The 20,860-nt window shown below is 46.2% G+C and overlaps 1 protein-coding gene across 12 annotated transcripts in view; it reads left to right on the forward strand.

The window, feature by feature from the left end:
- Positions 1-20,860, forward strand: part of RALGPS1 (Ral GEF with PH domain and SH3 binding motif 1) — a 269,898-nt gene that overhangs the window by 84,293 nt on the left and 164,745 nt on the right. For all 12 annotated transcript variants that reach the window (XM_032478473.1, XM_032478471.1, XM_032478472.1 and 9 more), the window contains one exon: positions 12,156-12,239. In XM_032478473.1, coding sequence (XP_032334364.1) covers positions 12,156-12,239 — 84 coding nt within the window. The remainder of the gene's footprint in view (positions 1-12,155; positions 12,240-20,860) is intronic.

The raw sequence follows: 20,860 nt of genomic DNA on the forward strand, positions 1-20,860 counted from the left end.
GTTAGAACTTGGGAAGACCCCATTAAAAACATGAAATTGCCAATGTGAGCTGCATGTGTCCTTCTCCATCTCTTTTGAATGTATTTCATTCCACCTGTAACTTGCATCCCTCTCACAGCTGCAGCTGGATGGATATACCTAACCCATCAGTGGCACACTCCGCCTCCCTTTGAGGGAGCAGGGGAGTGGAGGTGGGGACAGACCTTGAGTAACAGGGACATAAAGAACCCATTACTTGAGGTCAATCATGTGGGGGTTCATTGCCTGTTGTGTCTTCCTGTGTGTCCTGGGCTGACCTTCCTCTCTGGTTCTTAGCTGGCTGCCTTGGCTCCCCCTCACCCTGGCCCTGCCGATGGGGCTTCTTGGCTCATCTTCGGTTCTCCTGCCTGACCTCTCCTTTTCAAAAATTACATCTTATGTTTTGGTGTCATGCCTGTGTACACTGGTTAGAGCTGTGTTGTCCAAGATGGTGGCCGCAAGTGGCTACCAGGCACTCGAACTGTGCCTGGTCCAAATTGAGGTGTTCTGTAAGTGTGAAAAGCAGGCCAGATTTCAAAGGCTTAGTACAAAAAAAGACTATAAACTATCTCGTCAATAATTTTGTATATTTTATATTGATTCCAGGTTGAAAAGGTATTATTTTGGATATACTGAGTTAAATAAAATGAATTGTAAAAATTAACTTCATCGGGGTTTTTTCCCCCCTTTTTTAAAGTGGCTATTAGAAAATGGAAAATATGTGGCTTGCGTTGTATTTCTGTTGTCCAGCTCTGGATTATAGCTTCTCAACCAGGGACCCGTGGGAGGATTGAGCCTAATGCCTGAAGGCCCACTGTATGTACCAATGTCCAGTTCTTAGGAGAATGAAGAAAGTCACTCAAATCATTTTCTGTGTTCTGTAGTTCAGGTAAGCAACCTTGTCGAGAAAGGCTGCACCACCTGTTGTTTCTGATTTTAATTCAAATTCCTGTAGTTTTCTTTTCGTTATATAATGCTGGCTGTTGGTTTGAGATAATTACCAAGCTTCTAAGTTCTTTTTTTCTTTTTAAAATCCCAAATGAATGTTGCATTTTGCTAATTACCTTTTCAGTGTCTGAGGAGGAACATAACACTTCTCTCTTCTTGGATTTATGGGTGTGCTGTTATTTTGTTAATAGTTTTCATAATATTAGCTTATTCTTATATTTCTTAGACAAACCTGCTGGGCCACGTAGATTCTTTCTCCCCCTTGTTCTGTATTTGTTAGTGATAGGGTCTGGAGCTTCTTTCCCTCGCTTGTTCTGCTCTGGAATAAATTATTTAGCATAAGAATTAGGTGTTACTTAAACACCTACTTATGAGGTCTGACAGGACTCACTGGTAAAATCACGCGGCCCTGGAACCTTTGAGTTAACTTTTCCAGTTTCTGACGTGGTGTTTAGCATACTCACCAGACAGAAAAGTTTTAGTTGGCCAAAAGATGGAAGGCAGCACGAAGACTAGGTCAGAGGCGGCATCGCCCCATGAAGCAGGTACTTCCAGAAATTTCATTTTGTGTTCCCAGCAGTGTTCTGGACGACAGCAGTCTGTGAAGATCAGGATTAAGAAGCGTTGAATTGTGCTGAAGAAAAGTGTGATCACCAAATTTAAATTGCAGTGGAAACCGTGAGCAGCAAATTTGATACTGCAGAAAACCAAAGGAAAATTAAAAGACAAACTGAGATTTTCTCCCAGAACTCAGACAAAAAACAAAAGGAGACAAACCCAATGAATCATTTCTAGGACGTGTCATGTGTGTATCAGGAGTTCTATGAAAGGAGGGTGGAGAAAATTTATGTAACGTAGTAAAGACAAAGCCACAGGTACAGTGTGAGCTCCACTGAGACACACACACACACACACACACACACACACACACACACACACACACACACACACACACACACACACACACACACACACACACACACACACACACACGCCTGCCCCTGCGCCTGTGAGTGGGGAGTGGCCTCTGTCCTGGGGACAGAGGTGCTCTGAGGCCAAGGGGCCAGGCTCCTGAGACCTACAGACCCAGACTTGAACCTTGGTTCTCACCTTGACCACATGTGGATTTGAGCAAATTGCTTGACCTCTTAAACTAAGCTTTCATGTCTTCGTCTGTAAAACGGGGCAATAATGCTATCTATCTGATAGGGTGGGTGTGAGAATTCAGTGAGCAATGGATAAATGTATGTAAAACCATTGACGTTGTGCCTGACACTTAGTACGCACTCAGTACGATTAGCTGTTGTTGTTATTGTGATTATTATTGATCAGATTGTGAACTCTGGCTTCTTTGGATGTTAGGGTAACGGGTGATTTAAATTCTCTTCTGTGGGCTTTCTGTATTGTTTAAGTTTTCTGTAATGAACATGTGCTAGGTCCCTTCTCAAAAAAACAAAGTGTATTCTTTTTAAAAACAGGACATCCGAATGATATTATTTGGATAAAACATTTCCAAAGAATACAGAGAAAGGGGATTGAGCACAGTCCCCAGGGTGGAGTGGGACACGAACGTGCGGCCCCATGGGCCTCATGAGGGCTCGGGAATCCGGGCTGTGCTGAGCTGTGGGCCACTCTCCGTTCTGTTCACCAGGGCCCTTCCTCTGTCACATGGATGGGGACTGTTCACAGGGTTGCAGCTGGCTGCTTCCCCGCGCGGACAGCTGGTTCTAATTGCGCAGAACTGCGCAGGACTAGGGCTGGAAAGGGGATGTTTGGGGAAGTTTGCATCATCTTCGTGACCCTAAATCTACTTATTTTCTGAGCAGATGGTAGTTTGAGGACTTGATGAAACAGTAGTGATGGCTGCTCTCTATGGCAATTCATAGATGACGCTGAGGAACGGCCAGTTGTCCCCTCGACTCAGGCAGACACCCTGACCCCGCAGAAGGCGCCCGCTCGTTCCCAGTGATCCCTCCCCCTCTGTGGTTGTCTAGCCAGGGGTTCTGAGGCCTTATGCAGGCCCTCGGATTCATTTCTCCCGGGCCTGCCTGCTCCTTCTCCACACAGCCCCTAGCAGGTGTTTCTTTCAATTACTAAAGTGAATTGCTCTCACATGAGAAAATTACATCGCCCATGTGTGAGATTACAGTACAAGCTAGACAGTGCAGCAGAGGCACGCGGATGGGTTTGGATCCACTCTGCCACCCTCGGCGTGCTGTCAGGGCAGTAAGACCTACCTAAAACACAGCACGAGGCTTTTGGAGCTACCTCTGCTCAATGGCTCCATAGCCTTCCCATCCCACTCAGAATAAACTCCAGCCCTTAGCTGCCCTCAAGGCCTCTCACCTTCTCTTTCCCACCCCTCCGCTCCCACTGGCCCCAAGCTGATGCCGGTCCGGCCTCACTGCCCACCATGTGCAGTCAGATTCCAGGGGCCTTCCCTACTGAGGGGCTTCATGCTCACACTTCCTTGGGCCTGAACCCTCTCCCCAGACCCTCGCGGAGCTTGCTGCGGACCTCGCTGCCAACCTCATTCGTGGTCTCCACTCCAGGGGCAGTCAGCCAGGCCTCCCCTCCGACATCCCAGTCCTTTGTCCGAATTAACATTTTTTCAAAGGATTTATCATCATCTGACTTATTGTGAGTTTCTCATCTTTCTCCTTTCCTATAGAACATAAAAAGCAAGAGCATATTTGGTTCGTTGCTGTGTTTCATAAAACATACTTTAACTCTGGTAAACAAGTGAACGGAGATGTGGTCTGTGAACTGTCCACTACTGCCATCCCTTCCTTGTCTCCTCTTCTTTCATTGCTCCCTTCTCACCCTTTCCCCTTTCTTCTTTTTTCCATCCTCCCCCTCTCCTCCTCCTCCCCCTCCTCCTTCTTCTCCTTCATCATCATCATCATTGTCGTCATCATCCAAGGAAGAGTTAAAGACCCCTCAGCCCACTGACAGTCACTCGGAAGGCTTGGATGGAGGAAATGTCTTTCAGGGCTTCAACCTTGGGAAATAAAGCAGAAAAGTGCAGTTGCCCTTTGTTATCTTGAGTTTTGGTGATTTGTGTTCATGTCTGTCTCCCCTACTGGCCAAACTGAGCTCCTCGAGGCCTTGGCTGGCGGCCCTGGAACCTCTCCATCACAGGGCCGGGCGCTCAGTTGGCCCTCTCTGCCTTCCCTTCTTCCTGCTCCCTTCCTTTCTTTCTTCCATCCTTGCCTTCTTTTGCCTTTCCTCTTTCCCTTTATGTTTCCTTTCATTTTCCATTACAGCTGGTTTTGTTCCAGTGAGGATTTAAGGCAGCTCCCTGCAGGAGCCCCTCCGTGGAGCTCTCCTGACTCCCTAGTTAGCTGCTCCTTCCTCCGCACTTCACTTGGTCAAAGCCCTGATGCCTCTCTGTAGGACAGGTGTGTTTCCTGAAGGTCCTGCTGGTCATGCTTTTCACGTGCTTACTCCATTAGAAGATACGGAAGCATCTAGTGGTCATGTGAAAACTACCCATTATTTATGTTGACACATTTATGTTATAAATGTTGACACTGACAGGTTTTAAACAGGTTATGACATTAAAAAAATTTCATATGTTTTCGAGTATTTACTCAATTGTTAAAGTTTAATTTTAGAAGGTTTACAGTGTGTGATATTGTAATATGTCACCTATTAAAATTTATTCAAAGTAATCCCATACATGATATTCAAATAGTACAGAAGAGCTTATGAAGAAAGGCTTTGATCCCTTACCCCAGGCCCCTCCCCAGAGGCTTTTTCCTCTACTGGTTATTTTTGGAGCTTTATGTGGTGTGCTGAAACCTCTATTTCTTGTTTCATCAGTTTTGTATAGTGTCTCTTGACAGCCCACTTCCTCTGCTTTTCCTCCCCCTCCCCACTTGCCGCCTTCTGTCAGCTGTACTTTTACACTGTCAAATTAATTAAATGAACATTCTGACGTTTTGCAGCTATACCAACTGCTTCACTTTTCCTTAGACTGACTCTGAAAGTTGAAAACCAGCAAACGGCCTTCATTATTAGAGCTGTGCAAGCGTCGTCCAGTGCCAGGGTAGCATTTCATCCTCTAGTGACCCTGGGCCATTCAGGACACAGTGTGCCTCTCAGCAAGGACCCACGGATTCTCTTTTCTTTTAATTCATCAACTGCTTAATATGGGGGAAAAATATATAAAATATTTAAAGTATACAACTATTAAAATATATGATATTTAAATATTTAAAATACAGATTATTTAAATGCACATATACTATTGAAATGCATATATAACATTTAAATATATACCGACAGAAATTTATTTTTTTGTAATTCCTGGAGATTAATAATTCCTTTTTTTCTGTCATCATTTGCCCTCATCGTATCCTCAACCTTTTTCAAGTTTTTATTATATTTTTATTGCTCTCATATTTTTAATTGTATTAATTTTTTTTCCCCAGAGACTTCCCTTCGGGGGCCCTTGCCCTAATCCCATTTAAACTGCTTGTTCTTTAGTCTTTTCATACAACTGCTATTACTGTCCTTCCCTTCACGGACCTAGGTGCTTGGACTGTTTCTTTTCCTTTTTTTTCTCATGTGTGTATTGAGGTTTAATTTTACCCAGTAAAATTCACTCGTTTTAGTGAACAGTGTGGAGAGTTTTGATACATGTATACTGTGGTCCTCTCTCTATCCTCGGGGGAAACATTCCGAGACCCGCAGTGGATGCCTGAAACCACAGGCAGTGCCGAGCCCTGGAACAGCACAGGGGTTAGGGCCACTGACCCTCCATGCAGTCGAAAACTGGGTGTAACTTACAGCTGGTCCTCCTTGTACACGGTTCCTCTGTTCCTGAGGGTCTGCACCTGAGGGTTCAGCCGGCTGTGGATCACGTGCCACTGTCGTCTTACTATTGACACCGCTACGTTATCGGTGGACCCGTGCTGTTCAGACTCGTGTTGTTCAAAGGTTAACTGTACAATGTTTTTTCCTATACTACACACTTATTTAGGATAAAGTTTAATTTATAAATTAGGCACAGTAAGAGGTTAACAACAGTAACTAATAATAAAATAGAACAATTATAACAATATGCTGTAATAAAAGTTATATGAATGTGGTCTCTCCCTCAAAATATCTCATTGTACACATTTAATGCCTTTTTCATCTTAACTTATCATACACTGTGGCTGTAACTTTTGCAGTTTGAGGTGCAACAGCAAAACTAGCATGGATTTCTTTCTTCTCCACAATTTCACGGATAGAAGAGTCATTCTTACTGTAGATCTTAGCAACCTCCGCATACAATTTTCTCTTTCATTATTAAGAACTTTCACCTTTTCCTTCAAAGGAGGCACTTTACAGTTTCTCTTTGGTGTGTTCCTAACTGCAGCATCACTACTCTTGCACTTTGGGGCCATTATTAAGTAGAAGGGTTCCTTGAACACAGGCACTGTGAACATCACAACAGTCAGTCTAATAACTAAGACGGCTACTTAGTGACTAATGGGCAGGACACATTGGACAAAGGGATGCTTCACATCCTGAGCTGGACAGAGTGGAAGGGTGTGAGATTTTATCATGCTTCAGAACCGTGCACAATTTAAAACTTACACATTGTTTATTTCTGGACTTTTCCATTTAATATGTTCAGACCTCAGTTGACTGCAGCTTATAGAAACCATGGAAAGCAAAACTGCAGCTAAGGTGGGCAGGACCACTGTGCTTTCACGGAACCACCGCGATCCAATCCAGAGCGAAAACTGGTCTAGCACCTCCGAACTTCCCTGTTCCCTGTTGTAGTCAGGCTGCCTCCTGGCCCTAGTCTCTGGCAGCCAGTGGTCTGATTTCTGTCCCTGTAGTTTTTACCTTTCTCAGAATGTCATAAAAATGGAATCCTCTAATATTTTTGTGTCTGGTTCCTTTCACTTAGCATAAAGCTTTTGACGTTTATCTGTGTTGGTGCCTGTCTCCATAGTTCATTCCTTTTTATTGCTGAGTAGTGTTTGATTGTGTGGATGGATCACAGTTGTTTGTCCCTGCACCAACTGATGAAAATCTGAGTGGTTTCCAGTTTGGGGAAGTTGAGAATGAAGCTGCCGTAAATACACGCACTTGGTTTTTTGTGTGGACAAGTGTTTGCATTAGTGAGAATTGTTGGGTCACTTGGAAGTGTATGCTTAACATTAAAAGAAACTGCCAAACTGCTCTCCCAGATGGCTCTGCCATTTTGCAGACCCAGCAGTGAGGTATGAGAGCTAAGAAAAGCCTTATCTCTTAGTCAGACCCCACCGCCAACCCCAGAACTGGTGTTCTCTCCCCACTGCCTCAGTGTGTCATCCATTCCCTGGGCTGTTTTTAGAGCTCCTTTGACTAAGTGTGCGACTGTCCCACTAGTTCTTCTGAAGATTGTTCCACACGGTAGGATGGGAGGAACAGGGAGAAACATGGAGGGAGGAAGAAGGAAAAGAGGTTGCCATTGAGCAAAATGGTGATGTGGTGTTGCCGACTAGGCCAGCCTGGTGTGACCCCTAAGGTCAGATTTAGTGAGCTGTCCTCGAGGTGGTGCATTTTCCCTGTGGACATGGATTTGGAAAATACTGCAGTTAGAATTAAGCACGTGTGGAAGGGCCCCGTGCAGCTGCCTGTGGCTCCGTGGCTTAGATTCTGCAGGGGTCTTCAGGAAGGACTTGTCCCAATCCCCAGATCTCCTCTTCCAAGGCCTTACCTCTTTGACCCCAGGCACAGTCAGGGTCAGGCCTTTCTCGGGCCACCTCAAGGCATCTGACTCCCAAAACCCTAAGCACAAAGCTGGCAGCTGGTGGCCAGAGAAGCTTCGAGGGTGAGATGAAACCAGTGTTGGTGCTTGCTGCCACCTGGGAATGCTTGCAGTTGGGGTGCTAAGACAAAGTTGACTTTACATTAATTAGGGATTTTTTTCCATAGACAGTTTCTTTGTAAGAAACACCCTCCTTTGTCAGACCAAATGCCTAAAGAATCTCATGTCATTAGGTGTTTTTTATTTAAGGCAGCTGCTCAGATACCCCTTTGATTCTGGGCCTGCTGATTTTGAGGTGCCTGCGGGTGGCTAACGAAGGTGCAGTCAGGAAGTGGCGAATATCCAGGCTGGAGCTGAGGAGAGAAACCTGGGCTGGACATAGCACGTGGTTGAAGCCGTGGCAGTGAACGTGATCTTCCAGGAAGGGATGTCGACTCGGAGAATGGAGAAGACCCTGGACAGGTTTAGGTGGGGTCTGGGGGGGGTATGTATCAGAAAAGAACAGAGCAACTGGAAAAATACGACTGGGAATGGGGGCCTGAGAGGTGAGTAGATAACCAGGAGAACCAGGGCCAAGGGGCAAGGACAGAGCAGCGGCCGAGCCGGGAGGCTGTCACTGGTTGAGAGAAGGGCCGTGCCAGCGGAGAAGGGAGCCAAGGACGGGAAGCGAACTGAAACAGGGATGGATGACCATTTCAAGAAATTGGCTTGGAAGGAGAGGAAAGCGGGTGAGCAGGAACTGGAGGAGACGGGAGGCCCGGAGAAGATGGCTTTTATTATCGCTACATGGTTGTCGTTGTTATATCCATTGTAGTATTGATGGGAGAGGCTGATGCACATTAGAATGTCAGCAGGAGGAAACTGGAGAGGAGGTTAAAGATACAGAACGTGAAAGGGCACCAGAGCGAGGCTTCTGGACGGGGAAAGGGGAGGGAGACGGAGCCCAGGCGAGTGGGTTCTGGGAGGGCAGGGCTTCTCTTCCATTAAAGCCAGGGGAAGGGAGAGGAGGCAGGTGAATTTGAACATTTAGTGGCAGAAAGTTGTCTTTTCACGGCTTCTGTGTTCCCCTTGATGAACCTGGGGAACAGCCACATGACAGAGTAGAGGTCCCAGAAGAAGCTGGCAAAGGGCCGTACGCGTTTTTACTGTCCTTTCACGTCCAGTGACCTAAGCAGAGAGCTCAGAGCCTAAGACAGCCTGGGTGAGACCAGGGCCCCAGCGCAGCCCGGGAGCAGCCGCCTGGTTTGCCAGCGTGCTGGCTACCAGGGCCTTACCCGCCTCAGCCCAACCCCTTGTCTCCCTTCTAGAGCCGGCCCTGTCTCCTCTGGTCAACTTTAACTTAGTTACGCTTAAATCAGTTCCATAGCGTGGACCTTTTTTAGGCATTAGTGACTGGAGGAGAGTGTTCTCTTACTTCACATTTTCCAAACCCACTTCACACAGATGGAATCTCTTGTATTCCTCTAAGGCCAAACACTGAAGGGGAACAGTGCCAAGGAGGCTGGGCCCGGGACTTGTTTAGTGCCGTTGTTATGGTCTCATTTCTTTTGACATCTTGATAAATCTTTCTGCACTGGATTTGGGAGATTTCAACGCTGAGGAATGCTCATACCCTGTTCATTCAACAAATGCTGCCTGGCACCTGCTGTGAGCCAGGCCTGTGTCCTGCATGTCACCTCCTTTGTCAGGCTTCATCTCTCTTGGTCTCTGGCACAAATCTGCAGTGTTAGCTTTAGCATCCCTGTTTTCCTCAGCGATGAAACCGATGCCGAGGGAGGGGTCACCCAGGAAGTGAGTGTCAGGGTTGGGATTCGGAACAGGTCTTTTGGCTGGAAATCCTTTGCTCCTTCCGTTTTATCAAGGAACCTCTCAAGCTTACTGCTTTACTCTGTTGAGATTTTAATTTTAAATGTTACATGTGCGAAAGGGTCCTTAGGAAATTGTCAAAACCAAGAATTGCACATACAGTTTTTGAATCAGGGTCTTAGAAATGTTCAAATCAAATAAATTTGGGGCAGATGTTTTAAGTATCTGCTTTTGGTTACTGCCTGAGTGACATCGGCAGAGTGAAACAGAAGTAATAATAGATTTTGTTAATAATTCAAGACAGCAACGAGAGTGTGGTGTGGGAGAAAGAAGGGCGTGTTTGGAGTTAGAGTGGAGTCTGAGAGCAGCGTGACCCTGGGAGGAGGAAGGGAATAGCCTTTATCAAGCACTTGTCATGTGCCAGGTGCTCTGTGTGTGTGCTCTAATCTTGCTTGACTGTTGTAACGAGCTTCACAGGTAAATACAGTATCATACCCATTTTAAGATGAGAAAATTGAGGTTCTGAGAACATAAGCATCACACAGCTGGTGTGTGGACAGCAGAATCTGGCCCGGGTCTGTCTGTCTGTAAGGTCCACCCTGCTTCCTTTCAGGATGCCTTCCTAAGTTACTTACGGTGTGGAACTGAGACCCAAACTCTGCATTACATGAACACGTTCCCATATGTGCACACACCACACATGCACATACACACACATGCGGATATGAAGATAACTTCTGCTGTTTACTGAAGAATTCAGGGAATAACAAATGGAGCAATTATCAGCCAGAAATTGGGCAACAACCATGCCTCAGTCCTTGAACTTGGGTTTTACGGATTCTCCTTTATATCAGATTATAACCCGTACGTTTCCAGGACTGGCTTTGGGATCCACAGAGGAGAGAGGCTCTTGTCCTCACACTCACACTTCGAAAGGGCAGTAATATACATTTGCAAGCTGATTAAAGTATGTGATCTAAGGTGGGGTGGAAGGAGTCCATGGAACTGAGGCAGGTCAAAAACACATTTGAAAAGAAACTGGAATACACATTTCAGAACAGGGAGAATCATGGTAAACGGGTGAATTCTGAAGATCAAAGACATTCACGCCTACTTGTGAAGAGAAGTGGAGTTGAAGTATTCATTCAAGAGGGTGAAGAGTCCTGAGCCCTTTCCTTCTTTATTGAAGCAGGTGTGGTGAGAATTACACGAGACAAGTGAAGCTCCCTGCCCCGCACCCACCCAACATGGGGGGATTCTGGGTAAATGGTGCATTAGTTAATATCGTTGTCATTCCTGTTACTTGGGGGTCTAAATTGTGAGGGTAAGAAGGACTTGGCAGGGTCAAGGATGGCTGTGTTTTTTCACGTGGGTGACTGGGAGGACAGCGGTGCCATTTATAAAAGTGAGGCTGCCAGGAAGAGGAGCTGTGTTTCTTAGCTCCTGGTTGGTTCCCCAGTGCTCCCAAGTCCAGGTCATTCACCTTGTATCCAGAGCTGCCCACTGCCTGCAGCCGCCTGCCCACAAGTGCTGTCAGTGACTTAGAGTTGGGTCCTGAGCTGTACTTGAAGGGCACGGCACTTCTGATGTAACTGCTCAGCCAGCGGGTTTGTCTTTGGCCATTCCCACAGCATCCCCAGCCTTCCTTGTAGACCCCTGGTCTGCGTCTGTTCCAGCTGGTGGGCAGCTGACTCTCACTAAGACCTTATAAAAGTTCCAGATGTGGGGCAAAAATTAGTGTTATTAAAAATGCAGAGGCCTGATGTGAATTAAAAGGAGGCCTTGTAACTTAGGGGTAGAGAACTTTAGAATCTACCACCTTTTCTCCATTCTCTGCCAGGGGTCCCCAGGGCACAAGCTGGAATGCTGGGCATCTGGTTAATGGCTTTTCCTTGGTCCTTTTGTGTACTACCCCCAAGTAATCTCATTAGATTACTCCTGTTCTCTCCCTTGGCTAGGAACTAGTCTCACTGAGAGCTAAAATTTAGGTAATTTGATTCTTCAAATTATAATGCTAAACCTGCTGGAAAGGAAGAGACAGGCTCCTGAAGAAGGTATTGAAGGGGCCTCTCTCCTCCTGCCCCCTTTCGGTTATAAGAGAGTTGGAAGGGGCCAACTTCGGGAAGGAATCTGAGGTCATCCCAGAAGCTTCTCTGATCCCAGTGAGCTTGGACCGGGACATTGCCTGATTCCAGGAATGGAGGATGTCACTTGGCCAATGAAATCTGAGAATCTTCAGCTAGATTTTAATTTTAAGTGAGCCTAGGGGATGCGTCTTGCTTGTTAAAACATTATATCCTTTCTCAGACACTTTGCATTAAGAAGGGACTTCTGGTCCCGAGGAGCTGGCAGAGTGGGGCTGAGAATATTTTGGCACAGAAGCGGTGGCCAGGGTGGTGGAGGAAAGTACCCTGCTTCTCACCCTCACCTCTGGGGACCCCAGGATGCACCTCCACCTGCAGACCTGGCCCTCTTCTCCAGAGAAGGAGGAGAATCTCTCCCACCCTGCTGAGGACATGGATGAAAAGGCTTCAGCCCTTCCCCACCTGTGTCCGCATTCCAGTTAGATGCCCCGCTGTATCTGCATCCCCGTTAGAATCGCTGTTGAAATTCACTCTGTGCTTCCTAGGAACTAGCCAGCTGTGGATGGAGTAAGAAGGAGAAACATAGTCTCGCTCCCAATGTCGTGGCCTTTACCCGGAGGTTTAACCAGGTAAGAACACCCCTTGCATGTGCCTGTCCAGATAGCAGTCTGTTGTCCCCTGTAGGCTCGGAGCCCCTCCAGGCTTCAGTCTCAGGCACCTGGCTCCAGGTTCAAACCCTCTTCCTGAAAACCCTCTACCCCCTTATCCCTGCCTGTGCCATCACAGTCCTTTTTCACACAGCAGGTGAAACTGAACGCATCTTTCTTGTGTTTAAATCATTTCAGTGGCTTCCAGTTTCACTTAAGCTAGGTTCAGGCACCTTAATTTGCCCTGCAAGGTCCTGCACAGTGGATCTGGCTTCTGTCCACTCCTCCAGCCTCATCCCTTTTCCTCCCCCAGCCTCATCCCTTTTCCTCCCCCACTACTCTGCGGGCTTCAGCCATCCTGGCCTTCCACCTCTTTCCTGCTGCATCGTATCTCAGGTCCATCAGATTCCCATTCATGCTGTCCTCTCAGCTCAGAATTCTTTGTTCTTGTTCAGCTCCCAACCAAATCTCAGCCTGAATGTCACTTTCTCTAGGAGTCTTCAGTGAATCCTCAGCCTGTGTAAGGTCCCCCTGTAGTATGTTCCCTCATTGCACCCTGTGCTTCTCCGTGTGGTCCTTTCCCCATCTGTCCTCATTCTGTGTATCTTCCTTGCCATCTGTGGGCTCCCTGAGGGCAGGAACCGATCTTGTTCATCACTGAGTCCCCCACCACCTTGCCCAGCGTCAGGCACATAATAGAGCTTCTGTAAATACATGTAGAATGAATGAATGAGGTACTCAGGAAACACTTCTTGAATTGAATTTCTTTGAACTCCTGGTGGCCTGGTCATTGGCCGCATGCATGCTACTGCAGTCCGACTTGGTCTAATCAGAACCTTTGCTCCAGCATGAAGATCTGCATCCCCACTTAAAGGAATGATACTGGGGACTTGGACCAACTGAGGAGGGGGGGCTTCTGATTGCTCAGCCAGACCTGCCAGCACGTGATCTTCAGTAGGAAGTGCCCTGCAAGACTCCCTGTGAATAGACCAGGCCTCCACTTGGGGCTTTTGACAGCTTTTCCTCTATCTTCTTGTTTTTCTGATTTCAAACGAGGGCAGTGGCCCAGAGGTCGCACAGTGTACGTGACTGGACCTCCGGGTGTTGGGCCTCGGCTGCCTTTGGGCCTTCCTCCAGCTGGGCCTTTCCTCTCGGAAATGCCGGGGCCTGTGCCTCCCCATTACTCAGCTCTCTGCAGGCGTCTCCAGCCTCGGCTACCACTCCGAGAGGCACCAGCTTGTAGTCTGACAATCAGGGCCAGAGTTAGCATTATTGTTGTTTTATGAGATACAGTAGGAACTAAGGAAGGTCTAGATAGATCTGTGGTAGGGACTGCACACCGTTTGTTTCGACAAGAGAAATTCTGAAGCCTTTTTTTTTTGTCTTTTCAAAATCTTTTCCTTTTCAACTGAGCTTAGTCCTTTAAAAAAAACCAGATGTGTACACACTGTCAGGGGATTCATAGTTTCCTTAGCAAAACTATTTGACCGGGAGCCAGCTCAGTCCCACCTCTGACCAGCCGCAGAGCTCCCGGAGGGGGGCCACTGGGGGCTCTGATGTAATCTGCTTTGCACGCGGAGGCCAGGTCAGCTTGGCAGAGGGCAGCGCAGCGTGTTCTGCGAACAATTGCATTGTGTCCAGCTCAAACCAAGAGGGTGAAGCAAGCCAGAAGTGAAGTTGCATTTTCCCAAACAGACTCTCTGAGAAATGGTCTTCCTGCTGCCCTGTCAGCCACTCAGAGGGCAGTTCCCGGACATGGCCTTGGTAGCTCTGGTGGCCAGCAGCCAGGCTGTCAGCCACTGGGGCTGCTTTTCCTGAGATGAGCTGATTGGCATCCCTTCCTGGTGGACTTTCACATGTGACAATAAGGCTGCTCGTCAGACTCCAGATACAGACAAGCAGGTCACTTACCTTTCTGAGCTTCAGTTTCCTTACCTGTAAATGAGAACAAAAACAGCACTCACCTTGCACGGTTGTTATGAAAGCTAAATGGAATGATACAGAAAGAGCTCTTAGCAGTGTCTGGCATGTAGTAGGCATCCAAACATTTTTGAGGGGAAAAAGGGAGAATGTGAAGGTCAGCTGATTGGAGGGAGGTTGCCAGGGGACTTGAGGCTCCTTGTGGCCACACCAGAAACTCAGCAGCCAGTGTTCTGGTCAGCCCCTGAGGACTTGCCTGCTCCTCCATGGGGCCTGAGCTGCTTGGAATTTGTTTATGGAATGGCTGAGATGGAAGAGCTTGGCTGAGTTCCCTAAAGGTCTGTTATGGGCCAGGCTTGTGTCTTGGCCCCAGAGAGTTTACCATAAAGCCAGAAGTTCTTAATGTTTTTTTGATCCTGGGTTCTTTTGAGAACCTGACAATATCACATTTGAACCTTCCCCCAGATAAATACACGGATGTATAAATTTTCTTTTACTTTGAGTGGGTTTGCTGCCTCTCCTCTACCCCTGCCCCCTGAAGTTTGTGCAGGAATGCTTCAGAGCCTGTGGACAGCAGGCTAAGAAGCTGTGGTCTCAGAGTCAGGCAGGCCCGAGTTTGCATCTTAGCTCTGCCACTTGTTGCCTGCCTGATCTCGCGTTGTCTTTCAGCCTCTGACCTTTCTCATTTATAGAACAGGAAGAATCCTTTCAAGTGGTTTTTAAAGATTAAGTTTAAGATTTAAGAGAATCATGGATGTAGAGGGTTTAGCTCATCATTTGACACATAGTAAACAAGTAATATTAGCTTTAAAAAGTGTGGTAGCGGAGAGGGAGCTGCAAGTTGAAAGGAAGATTAGGCTTGGGCCTAAGTGCTGGCGGTAGTGTTGGGATTGTGTCCTGAAGGTGAAGAATTAGGAAGAGATGAGGAGGGAACTGGGAGGACTTGGTTCTGGTCCAGGCTCTGTTGCTAACCTGCTTTGAGGCCTTGGGCATGTTTGCCAACATTTGCCCTGGAGGACTAATTTAACTATTCTCATGGACTCATATGTGTGTGTGCGTGTGTGTGTGGAGAGAGAGAGACGCCAATGACTGAAACCCCAGCTCAAACTCGCCTTAATGGCTTATATAACAAAGTCAAGGGAGAGACTAGACTTCACGCATTGCTAGGGGCCTCGGACAGCACCCGCCGCCCTCAGGGCTGCTCACTCCACCTAGAGGTCCTGCTTTCCACTGCACTGGCTCCCCTTTTGGGCAGCCTCCTCCTTTGTGGTTGAAAGATGGCTGCCAACAGCTCGTTGTGAGGGCAAACCCTGCAGAAGAGACCTGCTTCTTTTTCAGTAGCTCCATTTGATGTCCTGGAATGGAATTGAGACTCAGGGATTGATTTTTTTTTTTAATTAATGATTTTTTTTTTTTTTTTTTTTTTGCTGCTTTATTGAAGCCACTTTATTTTATTTTCTGGGGTGGTGGTGGTAGTTACTAGGTTTGTTTATTTATTAGTGGAGGTACTGGGGATTGAACTCAGGACCTTGGGCATGCGAAGCACACTCTCTACAACTGAGCTGTACCCTCCCCTGAGATTCAGGGATTGATTGCTTTGGCTTAGGTGCCATCCTGTTCATCCTGATCTAATCACCCTGACGGGGAATCAGAAGGCTCTCGCTGGCCAGGTCTCTGAGGCAGACCTTCATGTGGATGTAGGGGTAGGGGGGTAGACCACAGGGACTGAGAATGAAGGACTGGCAGGTCCTCAAGGAAAGTCAGGGTGCTTGGACAGGGAGAAGCTGAGAATGATGGCCAGAAAGGAAAACCCAAGGACCCTCTTCTCTCTTGCAGTCTTCCATCCTGCTCTGAGGTTTCTCCCCTGTTCAATCTGGTGACACCCCATCACTCCAAAGTCCTTCTAAACCTCCGTGCATCATTAGCCTAGTCATTAAATGTTCCTGCTTCCTCTTGGCTTTAATCGGAACTATTTAAAAACCATTTGTGGAGCACTTAGTCTCACTTACTGAGTTAGATACTGCACTAAGCATTTAACCTGCTTTATATGATTCCATTTTCACAAAGCCTACCAAGGCAGATATTTTAAACCCATTTTATGGATGAGGAAGCTGAGGTTCTGTAAAGTAAATTACCTTGCTCAAAGTCACATAACATATGAATTTCTTTACTGAGGGGCCTTCCCATTTTTTATGAACATGACTCCAGTAGAACCCTCTATTCTTCCATACCTTATTTATCACAAGGCTGGAGACAAAGTTATTAGCATTTCCTCTTCCAAATGCTACCTCCAAACAATTATTCTTTCCTCATTGTAAAAAACCCACTTTCATTTGAGGCTCATTACTTCTGGTTATATTCTTTTATTTATTTAATAGACATTGACTGAACATGCACCAGGCTCTGTGCTGGGTTCAAGGGGTCAACAGTAAACTAGATGTAGCCCTTGCCATCATTAGCTCGTAGTCTATAAGGGGAGGAAGACGTGATGAAGGTGATTACAGTCCGGGGAAGCAGTGCTCGGATGGGGAACCAGAGCAGAGGCATGAGCAGTAGGAAGGGACGCCAGGAGACTAGACTGGAGTCTTCCATTAATCCAGGTGAAGGATAGAGAGGTGAAGGGGTTGGACTCGGGAGAACATTAAGAGACTGAATGATAGCACTTGGTGATTGATCGGATGTGGAAGGAGATGACAGGAAGGAGCAAAGGAGGATCCTCCTTTGGTCCTTGGCAGCACATTCTTTGAGATGGTGAGTGCAGAAGGAGAAGTAGTTGTTAGCATATGAGTTGGGTTTGGACATGTGAGCTCAACTATGCAGGATATTTGAGTCTGGAAGTCAGAGGGAGGATCCAGCCTGAAGATGCAGATACTGGAAACATCTCCATTTGAAGCCACAGGAGTAGATGAGGTCACCCAGGGAGAAACAGAGGCCCAAGCAAGAACCTGAGGGCTTCAGGGGAGGGCAGAGGAAGAGGGGCTGAGAAAGAGCAGCCTGGGACGAGAAGAACACCCAGAAAGGGTGGTGTCTTGGAAATCAGTGTCTCAAAGATAAGGGGATGCTACAGAATGGGTCAATTAAAAGGGCCAAAACAAGAGTCTTTTACATTCAGCAGCAAGGTGGTGGTGAGCTCAGCAGGAGCAGTTTGGTAGGGACACAAGATGGAAGCCAGGCTGTAGCAGCTCGCACAGCAGGAGAAAGCAGGTGTAGGTGACGCTTAGAACAGGGACTCCCAAGGAGCAAGAGGAGAAGAAGGGAGGGGCTGGAGGGGTTGAAGCCATCCAGGGAGGTGGTTTTATATTCCTTTTTTCTTTCCAGCGGGCAGAGCCTTGAGGATGCTCATATTTTGAATAGAAGGAGCCAGTAGACCAGGACAAGTTAAAGATGAGGAGAGAGGGAATACCTAATGAAGTGAAGTCCCAAAGAAGGTGGGAGAGGCCATGACCCGGGGCTTCCTCATGGTAAAAAGCAATTCCGCAGAAAGGAAAGATAAGATGCAGGTCTGCTTGCAGACACGGTGCAAGGAGGTTCATGGCTCCTCTTTCCTTGGTGAAATAGGAGGTAAAGGGGGCAGGCGAGCAGGGTGGGAAGCTTGAGGGGTTTAGGAAGGCTTGAAAAAGCCACTCGGGGGAAAGAGAAAACTGACTATGGGTATGGGAAGACTGGGCAGAGCTGATGGTCCAGATGAAATGGAGAGTGTGGCTTTTAAAGTGGCCCCAGAGGGTATGAGGGTGGATGGTTTTCTCTAGTTGCATTTTGCAGTCTAAAGAGAGGAGCACAGGGGGGCAAGTGTGGATCCATCCAAGGTTGGGGGTTAACAAAACAGATTTTTTGAAAGGACCACAGGGCAAGAGACCTTAAAGTACTGACTAAGGAGGGACTGAAGTAACAAATGATAGGGGATCTGTCTGCTCAAGAGGATAAGGGCTGCCAGGGACTTTGAGGTATGGTGAGGCGGAAGGCCAGGCACAGTGGGTGTCAAGGAGAAGGTAGGGCCTGGAAGGTTTAAAGATTGTGGTCCAAGGCTGGGACTTCATGTTTCTGATGCAAGGCAGTCCTGGGGACTTACAAGAAGGAGGTGACCGAAGTGGTAGGTGGGTAGTTGTTGTGAAGTAATCAAGGGACCTTGAGGCCATGGTCATTCACGGTGATGTTGAAGTTGCCCAGGGAATAAGGCAGGGTTTGCTGTGGAGAAGAAGGCAGTGGTCCAGAGTCAGGTCTGCTGGCTATTGCTAAATTTCACCCTTTCCAGAATGTTAAAAAAAGGGTATATGTGTGTGTGTATATATATATACACACACACATTTGTATATATATATGGCCTTTTCAGACTGTTTTTGCACTTAGCAATATGCATTTAAGATTCATCCATGTCTTTATATAGCTTGATGGCTTTTTTAAATGAATACTATTCATTATGTGGACTTATCAGTCTGTTTATCCATTCATCTTCTGAAGGACTTACAGTTTTTGATGATTACGAATAAAACTGCTATAAACATTTCTGTGCTATTTTTGTGTGTGGACATAAGACTTCAGACAAACGGGGTAAATACCTAGGAGTACTTTTGCTGGATCAGGTCTGCACCATTTTGCATTCCCACCAGCAGTGAATGAAAGTCTGTGTTGCTTCAGATCCTTGCCAGCAATTGGTATTGTCAGTTTTTTAAAAATTAAAAATTAAAAATTTAAAAATTTAAATTAGAATGGCTGAATTCTAATAGGGGTGTGGTAATTCTGTTTCCCTATGCTTTATCCCACCTCTCCCAGTTATGTCCAGTTCTGGGTGCCTCTCGTGAAGAGCTGGGTGGGGAGGGATTGTCACACAGAAGTGGCATGTCAGTATCACAGGGGCCAGAAGGTGAGGGGAAAGAAAGCATGTTACACAAGGATCAGGTGAAGGATGTAAGAGTGGAAAGACTCAGGGCGGAGGTAATCAAGGTTTTCAAGTGACTGAGGGGCTCTTTCTGGGGAAGCTGCCTAAAGAGAACACAATCAGTGAGTGTAGGGCCCAGGGGACAGAGGTGGGCAGGAGGTTGCTTTCTCCTAATACAGGGTAGCTCCCTAGCCATGGAGGCTCAGGCAGGGACCAGACAGCTTTATCTCCGCCAGCAGAACAGCATCTGGCGGTGGGGGCAGGAAGAGGGTGGGGCCTCTCAGTTCCCTTCTAACTCCAGGTTTCTAAGAAAACTGTGAATGGGTTTGTGAGAAATTTATAGCAAAGTAGATTTCTCATGAGAAAAGATGGTATTCTTAAACTTGGGTTTTTCTTTATATTATGCTTTGACTGTTTTTATTTGCGGTTGATTAAATTAAGTTCTTTGTGTCCATAACTATTCTGCTTTACTCATCTGTGATACTGTTGTGAAATTTCCCAGGGGATATTTTAGTCCCCAGTGGCTAAACTCCAGTGCTAGTCATACGACTAAAACAATAATAGCAATCATAATAGCTTATGTGTTTTAAAAGCTTACTGGCACCACGACCAAGTGGCATTTAGTCCATGTATGCATGACTGATTCAACAGTTAAAAATCAATTAATGTAATCCACTGTATTAACAGGCTAAAGAAGAAAAATCCATCAGTTGACTCAAAAAAGCATTTGACAAAATTCAACACCCATTCATAATAAAAAGAAAATCTCAGCAAATTAGGGATAGAACGGAACTTCTTCAACTAGATAAAGGACATCTATGAACGTTCTGCAGCCGACCTCACACTTAATGTAGAGATGCTAGGTGCTTTCCCCTTAAGATTGGGAACGAGGCAAGGATGCGCTCTCTGCCCACTTGCACTCGGCGTTGTACTGGAAGTCCTGCCTAGTGCAATAAAACAAGGAAAAAGAGATGTACAGATTGAAAAGGAATAAAACTGTCTTTATTCACAGATGATAGGCTTGTTCTATAAAACAGATCTCAAAGAAATCTATTTTTAAAACTCCTGGAACTAGTAAGTGAGTATAGCAAGATTGCAGGACACAAGATCAGTATATAAAAGCTTTCCTATATACCAGCAGTGAGGAATTGGAATTGAAATTAAAAAAAAACAAAAAACACCACCATTTACAATGGCACAACACACTCAAGAAATACTCGGGTATAAATCTAACAAAGTATGTACAGGTTCTATACGTGAAAACTACAAAACACTGATGAAAGAAGTCAGCGTAGATTGAAATAGAGAGAGATTCCATCTTAATATACTAGAAGACTTGTTACTAAGATGTCAGTTCTTCTCAGCTTGATCTATAGATTCAATTCAATCCCAAGAGAAATCCCAGCAAGCTATTTTATAAATATCAACAACCTGATTGTAAAGTTTTAATGGAAAGGCTGAAGCCGTGGAGTAACCAGCACAATACTGAAAAAGAACAGAGTTGGAGGACTCACGCCATCTGATTTCAAGACTGATTGGAAACCTACAATATTCAAGATCACACGCTATTGGTGAAAAAATAGATCCCTTGGATGATGGAACAGAATAGAGAGCCCAGAAATAGGCCCACACAGATACAGTCAGCTGGTCTTTGACAAGTGCATGAGGGCATTCAATGGAGAAAGGGTAATTTCTTCAGTAAATGATGCTGGAGCAATTGGAACTGTTTCTGTATATGTGAAAAAAATGAACCTAGATTTAAGACTTTAGCCAGAAAAATTATTGATCATAGGCCTAAATGTAAAAC

Source organism: Camelus ferus, chromosome 4, assembly GCF_009834535.1.
Source record: "Camelus ferus isolate YT-003-E chromosome 4, BCGSAC_Cfer_1.0, whole genome shotgun sequence".
In the NCBI taxonomy this organism is placed as follows: domain Eukaryota; kingdom Metazoa; phylum Chordata; class Mammalia; order Artiodactyla; family Camelidae; genus Camelus; species Camelus ferus.